The sequence below is a fragment of the Vipera ursinii genome (genome assembly GCF_947247035.1).
Source record: "Vipera ursinii genome assembly, chromosome: 2".
NCBI classification, from domain to species: domain Eukaryota; kingdom Metazoa; phylum Chordata; class Lepidosauria; order Squamata; family Viperidae; genus Vipera; species Vipera ursinii.
This window is the reverse complement of record NC_139513.1, coordinates 246,609,481-246,622,731: the sequence shown is the minus strand read 5'-3', so window position 1 is coordinate 246,622,731 and position 13,251 is coordinate 246,609,481. Positions and strand designations below refer to the sequence as shown.

Genomic DNA, 13,251 nt, shown 5'->3' with positions numbered 1-13,251 from the left:
TAGGGCAGTGCCCCCTTGTCTAGAAACAAATATGGTAAATTTCCAGGTCCTGATGGCCCCAAAACCCAAAGCACCTTAAGCTGCAAGCTGTTGGTCCCCATACAGATGCCCACAGTGTCCAATAACCAAGTCAGAATGTCAATGTAAGGGCCTACCTCAGCTAAGCCTCCCAAGAAAGCAGAACTCTTGAAACAGGCATTGTCTCAAAAGGAATTTTTATTAGAGGCTACTGACAGTAGGGAATGAAGGCGGAATCTGAGAGAAAAACCCGCGAAGCGATATATTAAAAGCAACATTCAATACTCCTCCCCCCAGAGTCTCAGTGTTCGTTTGAATCCCAGCCAATCCACAGGTGGCATCATTTTTGGTAACTGGTCATTTCAGTGGGTTCCTCAAGGTCTTTCTCACTTTCGATTTCTCCTGGCTCCAAGCGAAAACCATCTCTTAGATAAGGGAGAGACAGTCCATTCCCTGGGGGAAGGGTATCCTGCAAACAGTGCAAGCAATCCCAAAAGATCCCCCCTCCCAACAGAATGGCAGGCCACAAAGAAAGGGTTCAGAAAAGGGAAAACAGGCATAGGGTTAAAATACATTTCTTTGGGGACCTGACAGTCAACTAATTTCCTAATTCCCATAACACTGTTTATGTCTAAGTATTTATCCATCTAGTAGGGCTGTATTACTATCATCCTTCTCATCTTTTACCTTCTATTATTGGTATCTTATGATTATATTACTTCATTATTTGTTGTTTTTTTACAAATTTTATTGATTTTCTAATATTACATTCACATATTTGAAAAGCAACGTGGTGGCTGGGTAGTAGTAATTCAATTACATACAGATATCATTAGCACAGATTTCAAATTGCTACCATAAACATTTCCTCTCTTTTTCCCTTCATATGCACTATTTGTAGATTTAAAGACAAGTTTTATCCTATCAGTCACATAGAAAATAACTTCCTTACATATATCCATAGTTTTTAATTTACACATATTCTAATTGTTTTAACATAAAATCTTTTAGACAATCAATGACCTAATAGATTTTTCAATTTTAATTTCCACTAACTTTCTAAATGATACTTCGTTATTTGTATGTACAGTGAGAGCTTATGCACCAGAGACAAATTCCTTGTGTGTCCAATCACACTTGGCCAATAAAGAATATTCTATTGTGCAGAGAAAAACAGCATCACTAACATCACCAGGGTGGAGATATACAACTTGGTAACATCAGTAGGCTGATAGTACCTCACCTCATGGCTATGGTCAATTTCCTCCAGTGGTTTTATGTAGATGCTAAGCAGGAGTGGAGAATCCAGCCCAACAGCACTCCCCAAAGTCAGGTTCAAGGGCAGGACCTCTCACTCCCATTCAACACTTACTGAAATAGTCCATGGAGGAAGAAAGAGAACCAGCACAAAGCAGTGCCACCCACCCCCAACTTCTGCAGCCAGTCCAGAAGAATAGTTTGATCAATGGTATGGAAAGCCACCAAGAGATCAAGGATGAATGCACTACCCCCATCCCACTCCCACCAGAAGTCATCTAAAACAGGCATGTCAAACTGCCGGCCTGCAGGCCGGATATGTCATCCTGAAACTGCGCCCACCCCGTTGCCGGCAATAGGGAAAAAGTCATGATACATCATGTGACGTCACATGACATCGCGAGTTTGACATGCCTGATCTAAAAGCACAGCCAATTCTGTTTCAGTTCCATACCCAGGCCTGACATCTGACTGAAACAAATCCAGATATTCTGCTTCATACAGAATCCTATGAAGCTGCTGCATGACTAATTTCTCAATAACCTTACCTAAAATGGGAACATTGGATACTGGTCAAAAATTAGCCAGCGTATGTTAGTCCAGTGTCTTGAGAAAAGAATGGACCAATGGCTCTTTAAGGGGTAAAGGAACCATACTCTCTCTCAAAGAAGAATTCCCCACCACTAAAACTTAACCAAATCACCTCTCAGGAGGCCTTTGCCAGCCAGAAGGGTCATGAGAAGAATAAACAAGTAACAAAGATCATAGTTCATCCAGGCCCATCAGTTGCCAAAAATATTTTATCCTACATAAAATGTGGGTTATTTTTTTCTAGTATTTGACAAGATTCCTTTATGAGCTAGTTTCAGATAATTTCTTTCCTGAAATTAAAAGATCTATTTTATCTGAAACTAGCTCATTTGAAAAGTGTCAAGATTCCCTACATCCAGTGGTGGAATTCAGCTGGTTCACACCACTTCAGCAGAACCGATAGCTAATTTTTTGTTGCCCAGGCCCAGAATGGACTTCCGGAAGTGGCATTTACACAAAGAACCAGTTGTTCACTTATTTAAATCCCACCACTGCTTACACCACATAATTCGATTTATAACTTCTGCAAAGCATGGCCATTGAGAAAAATGGGGGGAATGACAAGTTATCAACAGCAGGGAAAGCAAACCTGCTCTGATTTCGAAAAAGATAATTTTCAACATTTCTTATCATTGATCTTATCGCCTGGAATTGCCAGAAAATATAATCCAGAAGTTCATACTCTCCCATTCCTGGTCTAAGGTCCACTCTAAGCATGACTAGAAGTTACATAATGTAGTAGCCATATGCACCTGAAGAAGAGCAATAGGTTATATATGCCAGGTCTATCTCAAAAGAAATTTTCCAGAATTTCAGGCAAGAGTTTTTCAGTTCCACTTTTGTCACTTCCAACTTTTTGTGACTGATGGGGTATCATTCACTAAGATGGTCTATTAGTAACTGATTTCTTCAATACTTGTAAGCTCTTGCTTGTGTCATTAGCGACAGCACTCATGACAACATCTAACTAGCTTAACGTCTATTAGCTTCTTTTTCAATTTGATTTTTTCCAAGCATCAGAAACTTCCTCAATAGCTCTTACCTTCATATTATGTGTCTAAACCAACTTAAGCTTTAATCTAGAGCTACTTGTTCATGAGTTTTTGTCTTTCTGCAGGCAAAGCGTGTACTCCCCACACATCTCTTACTGAGGACTAGAAAGCTTTGGAAAATACAAAGAGAGAGAGAGAGAGAGAGAGAGAGAGAGAGAGAGAGAGAGAGAGAGAGAGAGAGAGAGAGAGAGAGAGAGAGAGAGAGAGAGAGATACACCTAGGAACCAAGATTAAGTATGATTTTGAGTCTCTGTGATGAGGCCACCTAAATTGTATTGTGGTAAATGGGTTGTATATGCAACATTCCATAAGTTACAAACTTCTGTTAAGAAGAGAAATATTTGGATCCAATTCTTAGGTTGACATACTCCTAATAGGGAATATTTCAAAGAACTGGGCTTTGACCAGGATAACCCATATCTTTTTATTTTTTTAACTACTGCCAATCTGCCACTTCAACTCAGCTTTAATAGCTTTCACTGAATTACTAATCATGCTTATTTAACCGTGGTAATGCTGCTTGATGTATTGTATATCAATTATGTGTTACCTACTGTGTCAAGAAGTGGTTTTTCCTCCATTTCTTCTAAATTTTCCTGGGATTCTAATTGTGATTCAGAAACCACTGCTGTTTCACAGATAATTTCTCCAGCCTTCAGCATAAATTGCACCATAAAAAGAATGTTTGGGTAAGGTTGATAGCACATTTCACATGCTGCTAATGCTATGGCACAAACAACAACAACACCATGTTAGTTTGTCCTGTTGAATTTTAGATACTACGTAATATCAAACTTCACTATTAAATGAAAAGAATCTTTAGCAAAGAATTTTCTAGAATGGATATATAAATATTGTGTGACCTCTTGTGGATTGACAAAATACTACATACACAATTCTATTAGAAGAATTTATAATTTATATAAGATACACAAGTCCATTTTCCTTCCTATATTATTGACATATTTTTCATAAATGTTCCCTCGATCTTTTTACATCTCTTGGTGCAGATTTTAAAAAAAATCTGTATAAAAACATTGGTTTAGGTTGTAATCATCTTTAATGGACGTCTTTTTATCTGCAATGTTTCCTAATGTATTTATTTTTTTATACACCTACTTTTATAAAAGAACTGCAATCCAATATTTAGGCAAGAAAAGAAATGGAGGTGTAGGTGCATGCTGGTTCATATGTAGAAAGTGCAAATTAACTCAGTTTATATATTAAATTACAGATCCGAATTACTATCCCTCAATCTCAGTACACAGAATTTTTCTCTGGCTATTGTCTTCTTTATTAAATGGAAGGATTCAATGTGCTTCCTCTAAGCAACAGCTGCTAACAATGAAGTAGAACAGGCTGATACTTTAAGCCATCTGCTTAATACAAACTTGCTGTTTTGTGTACATTTCAGTATACAGTAGGTCAGTGAATTTCAGTGTCAGCTTTCATCTATCTTAAAAATATTATAAATTAGAATATTTAATGCACTCTAATACAATGTAAAAAATAGCTGTCCAATAACATCTAATGAAGGAACACACCCTTGATCATTTCTGTACTACCACAAGTGGAACAATAACCTTCTTTTTAAATAGATTTTTCTATAGCAAAATGCTGCAACATGTAAATTTTTCTGAAATTATACTTTAAAGAATTACTAATATAATCAGGACAATAAAGATAGCCCAAAACTGTGAATGGTATTTCTAATGAAATGTACGTATTGCTTTTACTAAAATATTTTGTGGACCAAGTTTTTTTCACTGTCATTTTTTAAATCTATATCCAATATCATATTACAGCAGAGGTCTCCAACCTTGGCAACTTTAAGACTTGTGGACTTCAACTTCCAGAATTCCTCAGCCAGCCAAGCTGGTTGAGGAATTCTGGGAGTTGAAGTCCACAAGTCTTAAAGTTGCCAAGGTTGGAGACCCCTGTATTACAGCATTTCTTGAGAAATATATTGGGGGAAATGTAATTATCTTTTTATATTGGCTACTGCACATGGGGGAGGGGGATCTTTTAATGAGGGAGATATAAATATATCCTTGATATTGTTTTTAATTGTCTGACTTTATATTCTTGATTTTGCGAATGAATGTGTGTGGCCATGACAACCAACAACAGAGGCAAGTTTGCAACACCACTGCAATATTAACAGCACCGCCCCGCCCCCCCCCTCCCTCACCCCCAGCCTGCTGAGTCACTGCAGGCTATGCATATGTATGCCAAAAATCTGATGTCTATTAGGGAAATCTTTAGCATTCATTAGAAATACCAGCTTTGTGAGCAAAAACTGATCTGGTGTTGTCAAACGCCATTAGCTGCTCTTTCAGTCACATTAACCAGCATGACGTTCTCAGATTGTCACATTTACATTTCAGGGAACTCTTAAGAAAATAGTGCAATGCTACATTATTTAACCTGCTGCAGTATCCCTTTCTTGTGGAACATGATAGATCATGGCAGCACAATAAAAAGCCTTCAGGGTAATTCGGTTGAGCAAATTCTATTTATAATTTGGAACTGATCTTTGTGATGAAACCATATTGTTCCAACAATTATTTTTACTTGCAATGAAAGGTTTATTGGCAAAAACAACTTTATTTCAAACTGCAAAATGAATCCAGACCAGACTGTGGAAAACAACTTCTTCCTACAATTAATTTTAGGAAACCAATTATGATCTTTGTATGAAATCCTCCCACATGCTATCATAAACATTATTTCTAAAACAGATTAAAAGCAAATTAAAGAAATAAAAGTCCCCAAGAAAGGAAATTAGGATTGGTGGTAATAAATAAGAGTGGTGAGTGCCAATATTGTCTTAAGTTGCCTCTTTTAAAGAGAACTCCTTTCTGTTAATGCCTATATTCTCTCAAGGTCAAGAATAATCAGATTAACACAGTTTGTCTGTTTGCCAGCAGAAGAGCAAATAATGAGCAGTGCTGCCCTTTCCTGTCTTTTTCCTAGCTTCACCCCTCTTTCCCATGCTTACTGGAAAAGGCTAGGTTGCTGTTGTGATTCAGCGTCAGCCTGTGGTTCCGGCAGCTGAGTCGGATGATTCTGAAGAGGAGGAGGAGGGGTTTGGAGAGCCTTTGGTGTCAGAGGAAGGTTCTGATGCATTGCAGGACTCTCACCCTCCCATCTTGTTCTTCATCAGACTCAGCCGTGTGAGCACGAGGGATTGGAAGAAGACGATCCACAGCTGGCTCTGTTCAGGGACGCTAGGAGCAGGAGGCAATCTAGCAGAGCCAAAGGCAGTGAGGCAACTCAGGAGAAGGCAATGAGAAGCCACACCTTGGGACTGCTGATAAAAGGGGAAGGTGTGGGAGGTACTGGTTGCTGAAGGCAATCATTTGAAGATCTTCTGCTAGAGTCCTGGTCTGTTATTCTTGTTTAACTCTTGTTTAAACTTTTATTTATTTATTTATTTATTTATTTATTTATTTATTTATTTATTTATTCAGTTTATATACCGCCCTATTCCCAAAGGACTCAGGGCGGTTTACAAGGCAAAATTTTAAAACAATCCAATATAAAATTAAAATAAAATTAAGTCTAGCCGCAAAAATTAAATCACAATTTAAAAACATTAAACCCCTCAGTCCAGACCAGATAGCTTAAAGAGCCAGGTTTTTAGGTCCCGGCGAAATGAACGAAGGTCGGGGGCAGTCCGGAGTTCTGTTGGCAGTTGATTCCATAGGGCAGGCGCGCCCACAGAGAACGCCCTCCCCCTGTGGTTTAACTCTTGAACTTTTCGTTTAACTTTTGTTTGAACTCTTTGTAAATAAATTTGGTTGGGTTTTTTCCAGCCTGTTGACTATAAAAAGGGGTTCTCCCTGACATTCAAACAGGGCCAGTCATAGGCTGGAACACAACAGTTGCTTTTGCCAAAGATTTGAATCAATCACTTGTACACAGCTTATAAAAATAGTCTAAGGATGACATAAAATATAAATATAGACCAGATACACTCCCTATGTCAACGGTTGCATGTTCCTACTAAATAGGCAGGAGTAAATAGAAGATGTCAAACTGGATTTGCCCTCAAGTTTCTTTTGATGTTTTTTTGGTAACATAACTAGATTGGTCAGAGAAGATTCTAAAAGTACGTTACAAATATAGCAAAAATAAACAGATGTTTTTTTTAAAAAAAATACCTTTCAAGCCAGTGTGAAGCCTGGATTTGTGTTCTTCGGAAAACCTCTGGTAACCAAATAAATATAGCAGTAGTAGCCTTAAAAAGACTAAAAATCCAAGCTGTCAAAAAAAACAGTATTTATTCTATAACTTTCTGTCCATGTATTTGTCAGTGTCCCAGTACACTAGTAACATTTTAAAAATTTTTCCTGATTTAGTAGGTCTTTATGTTCAAGGAGTGAGATTCCCCCCCCATCACTCCCCATTTCAAAATTGTAACTAGAGAAACCATTATTCTCAGCATATTTTTCCATATATAAGTTGTCAGAAACAATTTAGTAAATATCTATTTATCTATGTATTCAGTTAGACATTCTCATTTGGCTCACTGTTGTTCTATATCAGGGCTTTTCAACTTTTTCACCCATTGTACCACTTTTAGGATATGGCAACATCCAAGTACCACCAGTTGCCTAGTAAGGTGTCAAAAATTTGATGACCAAAAAAAAAAAGAGGAAAAAAGTGATGAAGTACAGGTAGTCCTCGACTTAGAACAGTACATTTAGTGACTGTTCAAAGTTACAATGGCACTAAAAAAAGTGTCCCCCAAGCCACAGCCGAGCAAGACACCTGCCTGCCCGCCTGGCAGCGCTCTTCCTCCTGTCAGCAGTTTTCATTGTTGTGAGCATTTCTGTTGAGGATTGGCAGCGGGAGTGAGGTGGAGGGTGTGTGGTTTTTATTTCCCCCATCTGCTGGGTGGTTGCATCAGGTTTTGGTCACTTCACATGACCCTGGGACACTGTGACCATCATAAATATGATCAGTTGCCAAGCATCTAAATGTAAATCACAAGATCCCAGGGATGCTGCAACATTCCAGCTGATTGATGCTTCTTCTGGGCTCAGAAGGGCCAGGATGAGTGCCGAGCTCCAGCTGGAGCCTGGTGCTGATCCTGGTGCTTCCACTGAGCCCTGACAGCCCTGCAGCTGCAGCCATCTCTCGCTCAGGCTTGTGCGGTGCCACTACTGATTCAGCTCATTCCCCTCCCCCACTACCACTTTTCTAGAATGGTCGCATACCACCTGCTAGGTGCCAATGTACCACGGGTGGTACCTGTACCACTGGTTGAAAAGTGTCAGGGGGTAAATCAAAAACTCCCTATCAGAGGGCAATGAACCGTGGTTCATTTGATGCATGGTGAACATCAGGTAAAAATAAAGAAACCCCGAAGCATATATTCTACTATAAAACGTAGTGACAAAAAGCCCTGTTCTGTACTATAGCTTTTTAACTATGTTTTAAGTATACTATTTTAAAACTTTTGTTGACTTATTTGCTTTGTTTTCAATTATTACCAATTGTTTTCAATTGATTGTGGAATCTGTTTTTAATACAAAGAAGCAACTCCTTAAACAAACAAATTCATATTAATTATTGACCTCAAACCTAGTATTATTATTAAATGACATGTTATTTTAGTCTGATCGCTCTCTTGGAATTCTTTGCAAAATAATAACTCTTGCCAGCAGTCTTGCTATCCCACCGGGGGGGGGTCTGTCCCGGTGAAAGAAAAGCCTCATGGCTGTGAGGCTGGAGGTTTTTTGGGGAGGTTGGCACTGATCTACAACCTGGTTGCATCCATCAAAGCCAGAATGCACTTAGCCTTAAATCCACAGGGCAGCACCACCCCGTCCCTGGGTGCACGTGCAAGTGGAAAATGGCATCTCTGCTGGCTGTCTTGCCCTGCAGGCTGACTTCACCCAGGACACCGGCGCTGGCCGTCTCCTGTGCACAAACCTGGGGGGGGCAGAGACACGGGGGCAGCTTCTTGCTGGTTCCAGTGGATGTTAGGCTGAGAGCATTCTGGCTTTGATGAATGCAACCAGGTTGTAGATCAGTGCCACCACCTCACCAGCAACTCCAGCCTCACAGCCACGAGGCATCACTTTCAATGGGACCACCCTTGCCCACCCACATGGTATAGAAATGGCCGGCAGCAGCATGTTAGTGCTGGCAATCTTTCCCCCTCCCATCACCCCTTCCTGAGTGCGGGGGAAGGAAAGAGATGAGAAGGCAAAGGAAGGAATGGAGGGAAGGAAGGAAAGAATGGAGGGTGAGAAAAAAGGGACAGAGGAAGGAACAGGGAGGAAGGAACGGAGGGTGGGAGAGAGGAAGGAAGGAATGGACAGAGGGAGGAAAGAAGGGAGGGTGGGAGGGAGCAAGGGAGGGAGGGAAAAAGGGAGGAAGGAAGGAACAGAGAAAGAAAGGAACAGGGAAGAATGAACGCAGGGTGAGAGGAAGGAAGGAAGGAAGGGAGGGAGGGAGGGTCGGAGGGAGGGAGGGAAAAAGGGAGGGAAGAAGGAAGGAACAGGGAAGAAGGAACAGAGAGTGAGAGGAAAGAAGGAAGGAATGGAGGGAGGGAGGGAGGGAGGGAGGGAGTGAGAGGGAGGGAGGGAGGGAAAAGGGGAGGAAGGAAGGAACAGGGAGGGAGGAAGAAAGGAATGGAGGGAGGGAGGAAGGGAGGGAGCGAGGGAGGGAGCGAGGGAGCGAGGGAGTGAGGGAAAAGGGAGGGAGGGAGGAAGGAAGGAAGGAACAGAGGAAGAAAGAAACAGGGAAGAATGAATGCAGGGTAAGAGGAAGGAAGGAAGGAATGGAGGGAGGGAGGGAGGGAAGAAGGAAGGAACAGAGGAAGGAACAGGGAAGAAGAAACAGAGTGAGAGGAAAGAAGGAAGGGAGGGAGGGAGTGGGACGGAGGTAGGGAGGGAAAAGGGGAAGAAGGGAAGAACAGGGAGGAAGGAACAGAGGGTTGGAGGGAGGAAGAAAGGAATGGAGGGAGGGAGGGAGGGAGGGAAAAAGGGAGGGAAAAAGGAAGGAACAGAGGAAGGAAGGAACAGGGAAGAAGAAACAGAGTGAGAGGAAAGAAGGAAGGAATGGAAGGAGGAAGGGAGGGAGGGAGTGGGAGGGAGGGAGGGAAAAGGGGAGGAAAGTAGGAACAGAGGAAGGAAGGGAGGGAGGAAGGAAGGAAGTGTGGGATGGAGGAAGGAAGGAACAGAGGAAGGAAGGGGAGTGGGAGAGACCATGTCCCAGCTCTCACCCCGGTCCCATCCTCTCCGCCAAAGACCCTGAGTTCTGCCCCAATCCTGCCCAGGCACCCCTGAAGCGAGTGATGTCGAACTGGCCACACCCACCCAGTAGGTCACACTCATCCTGGCCACACCCACTCACCCCTCCCCCAAGGGCAACCACAATGCTGATGCGGCCCTCAATGAAATTGAGTTTGACACCCCTGTTTTAAACAGTTCCCCGTTCTAAACGGTTCCCTGTTCTAAACAGTTTCTCACCTATAGACAGAAATTTTGCCAAATTAAAGCAGCCTGATTTAACTACTAGGAAGAAACTGTCTTCAACCCTTTCTCTTCCACACAAGCTGTGCTGTCTCTTGCTACTCTGGAATGCATTGCCTTCCTCCTGCAAATCCAGACAACATTACATCATATCTTCTAAGATCACTCACTATCTAATAAATTAGATGTTGCTTAAAGTTGCCATATAAAGCAGTTATGAAAAATAATTAATTCTATGTGTTCTACAAAACTGGTAAAATAGAATTATTTTATTATTTATTAAATATATTTATTTGGCCACCAAACTAAGATACTATGTCTCCAGGAGACTTACTTACTTATTTATTTATTTATTTATTTATTTATTTATTAATTATTGGGACTTATATGCCACCCTATCTCCTGAAGGACTCAGGGCAGCTAACAACAATAAAATACGATACAAAAGTTAAAAAGAATTAAATTAACAGCCCCAATAGAATAAATTAAAATTGAAGTTAAAAATTAAAAAACATTTTAAAATCCCCGTCATCAGTCCAGGTCAGCCTGATGGAAAAGAAGTGTTTTAAGGCTGCGGCGAAAGGACTGGAGATCCGGGGCCATCCGGAGCTCAAGGGGAAGTTGGTTCCATAGGGCTGGCGCTCCCACAGAGAAGGCCCTCCCCCTGGGGGTCGCCAGCCGACATTGTCTAGACTTACATTAGTGCTCTTACAATAGTGCTGTTATCTAGTGTATTTAAAGAGAGGGAAAAGTAAAGAAAATTATCAGAAGTCTCGCCTTAGCACTTCAGACTGTATCATCACAGTATCATACAGATGGTCAGAGTGGGGGAGGGAGACCAAAAGTGAATTGAACTATAAAATTGGCCAAGTAAGACATTGCTCACACTTTAGAACTAGGTTAAAGTCAGCAGCACTGTTCGTTTCATTAGTTCATATTACCTAGTCCTCACTGCACTGAAGATCACTATTCAGTTCAGTTCAACTCTTCCAGTTGCCTTTGGGGTAACTTAACTCTTCAGCTATCATACAGAGGTGGTGCTGCAGTATTTGCAGCTCCTGCCTGTGCAGAGTGAGAAATGATAGTATCTAACTATTAGTCACCAAGAATTAAAATAGTGTATTATCTTTGACAAAGAAACAGCATGTGTTTGGAGTTTTCTCTAAAAATAACTACAAAAAAAAACAGATGTGATGAGACAAGAGTGAGGCTGCAAAGCATTCTGAATTTTTCAATATCTATCATTCGCCTGCTAACCCAAAATAAAGATTAAAAATGTTTTTTTCCTTGAGGGATTACAGTATTTTGCTTCATTAGCATATTAAACTAAGAGGAAGACAGGAATCAGTAATATCTATGACAATTGAGTGCCTACATCATCATCATTATAGAAAAGAAAGTAATAAAAAAGTCAGTAGAAAATGTCAGAATAATTGAGTTCCTCAGAACTGATAGACTTGTCTTCCAAATGTGTCTAAGTGCATATAAGATTGAATACAATGTTTTTAACACTCCAACGGCATCAAAAAATAAGCTGATCAAAATTATCTGGACAAAAATATAGTTGTTAGTACATGAGAGACAAAACAAAGCATCCATTAATGACAGAGCAAATTTGCTGGCTGTTTGTGTTGAAAAAAATATTATTTACTCTCAGCTTCTAAAGTCAATCCAACTCCTGAGGATTTCTTGGACATAACTACAGTATGTACTTTTATTTATAGGTAAAAAAATGACCATTATCTTTTGAGAATTTTGTTTTCTCTTTCATGTCTAGTCTATAGTATTAAAATGTCCTAGTGAATTAGCATCCAAGTTCTAAGCTGGTCCAGCCTTTTGAGACCAAAAATGGCTAAGTGCTGCCACCTAGCTGGGTTTCAGGCTCTTCAATAGCATAACTATCTGTAGGCAAGTAATTTTTCTGAATTCGTAACTCTTTGGTTATTTGCAAGGTTCATTTTTTTTATTCTACAACTTCCCCTCCCCCCCCATTGTTTCTTTGCGTTCTAGGATATGAAGCTACATTTTGTGAACTATCTGATGTGTAGTGCAATGCTAATCACGTAGGTTCTGTTCCAATGTATATTCAGTTTGATGTTCTGTTAAGTTGTACAATGCTTCATGTTTACTTCCAGTTAAAGCAGTGGTCTAGAAACAGGAAGACTGTGAGTTCTAGTCCTGCCTTAGCCCTGAAAGCCAACTGAGTGACTTTGGGCCAGTCACTCTCTCTCTCAGTCAACCCACCTCAAGAGCTGTTGTTGTGTGGAAAATAGGAGGAGAAAGGAAAATTATGTTTGTTTGCTGCCTTGAGATACTTATAAAATAATAAAAGCAGGATTAAAAAATCTAATAAAAATAAAACTAACAGCTTACTTGCTAAAGTGAGATTCTCAAAAATATTTAGTAGAAAAATTAGTGAAGTCATAGTAAAATGAATTATTTAAGAAAGCTTAATAAATGGTAAGAAAAATATATATGATTAAAGCTCAGAGCCACATTATACCATTAAGCAAAATGTCCCCATAAGCCGTTCAATTTTTATGGAAGTTCAATTCAGCTTTAAGAAATAAACGTCTTCATTTGGAAATTTTCTTTTACATGGCACCAATTTCACCCTTGAATAGCTAATTCTCTTGCTGCTTCTTTAAGATATGTGACCAAACAAAATATATTATAGTTAATGGTAATCTGCGTGGAAGAATAAAGAGACCTAACAAATACTGAGAAGTTTATTATGCAAGGCAATATTAGCTACTTCTAAGAAAAAAACATTATTTTACAGGACCATTTTCGAATATTTAAAATATGGATTAAGTATAGATAATTTATTTCATAGTTTTATG

General features: G+C 40.0%; 1 protein-coding gene across 1 annotated transcript in view; it reads right to left on the bottom strand.

Moving 5' to 3' along the window:
- The window catches only part of TMEM232 (transmembrane protein 232), a gene marked incomplete at its 3' end in the record, with an annotated part of 116,870 nt that overhangs the window by 88,446 nt on the left and 15,173 nt on the right, over positions 1-13,251 (bottom strand). The window contains exons 5-6 of the mRNA XM_083353505.1: positions 7,085-7,184; positions 3,473-3,642 (exon numbers count right to left, since the gene is read on the bottom strand). Of these exons, the coding sequence (XP_083209631.1) occupies positions 3,473-3,642; positions 7,085-7,184 (270 nt within the window). The remainder of the gene's footprint in view (positions 1-3,472; positions 3,643-7,084; positions 7,185-13,251) is intronic.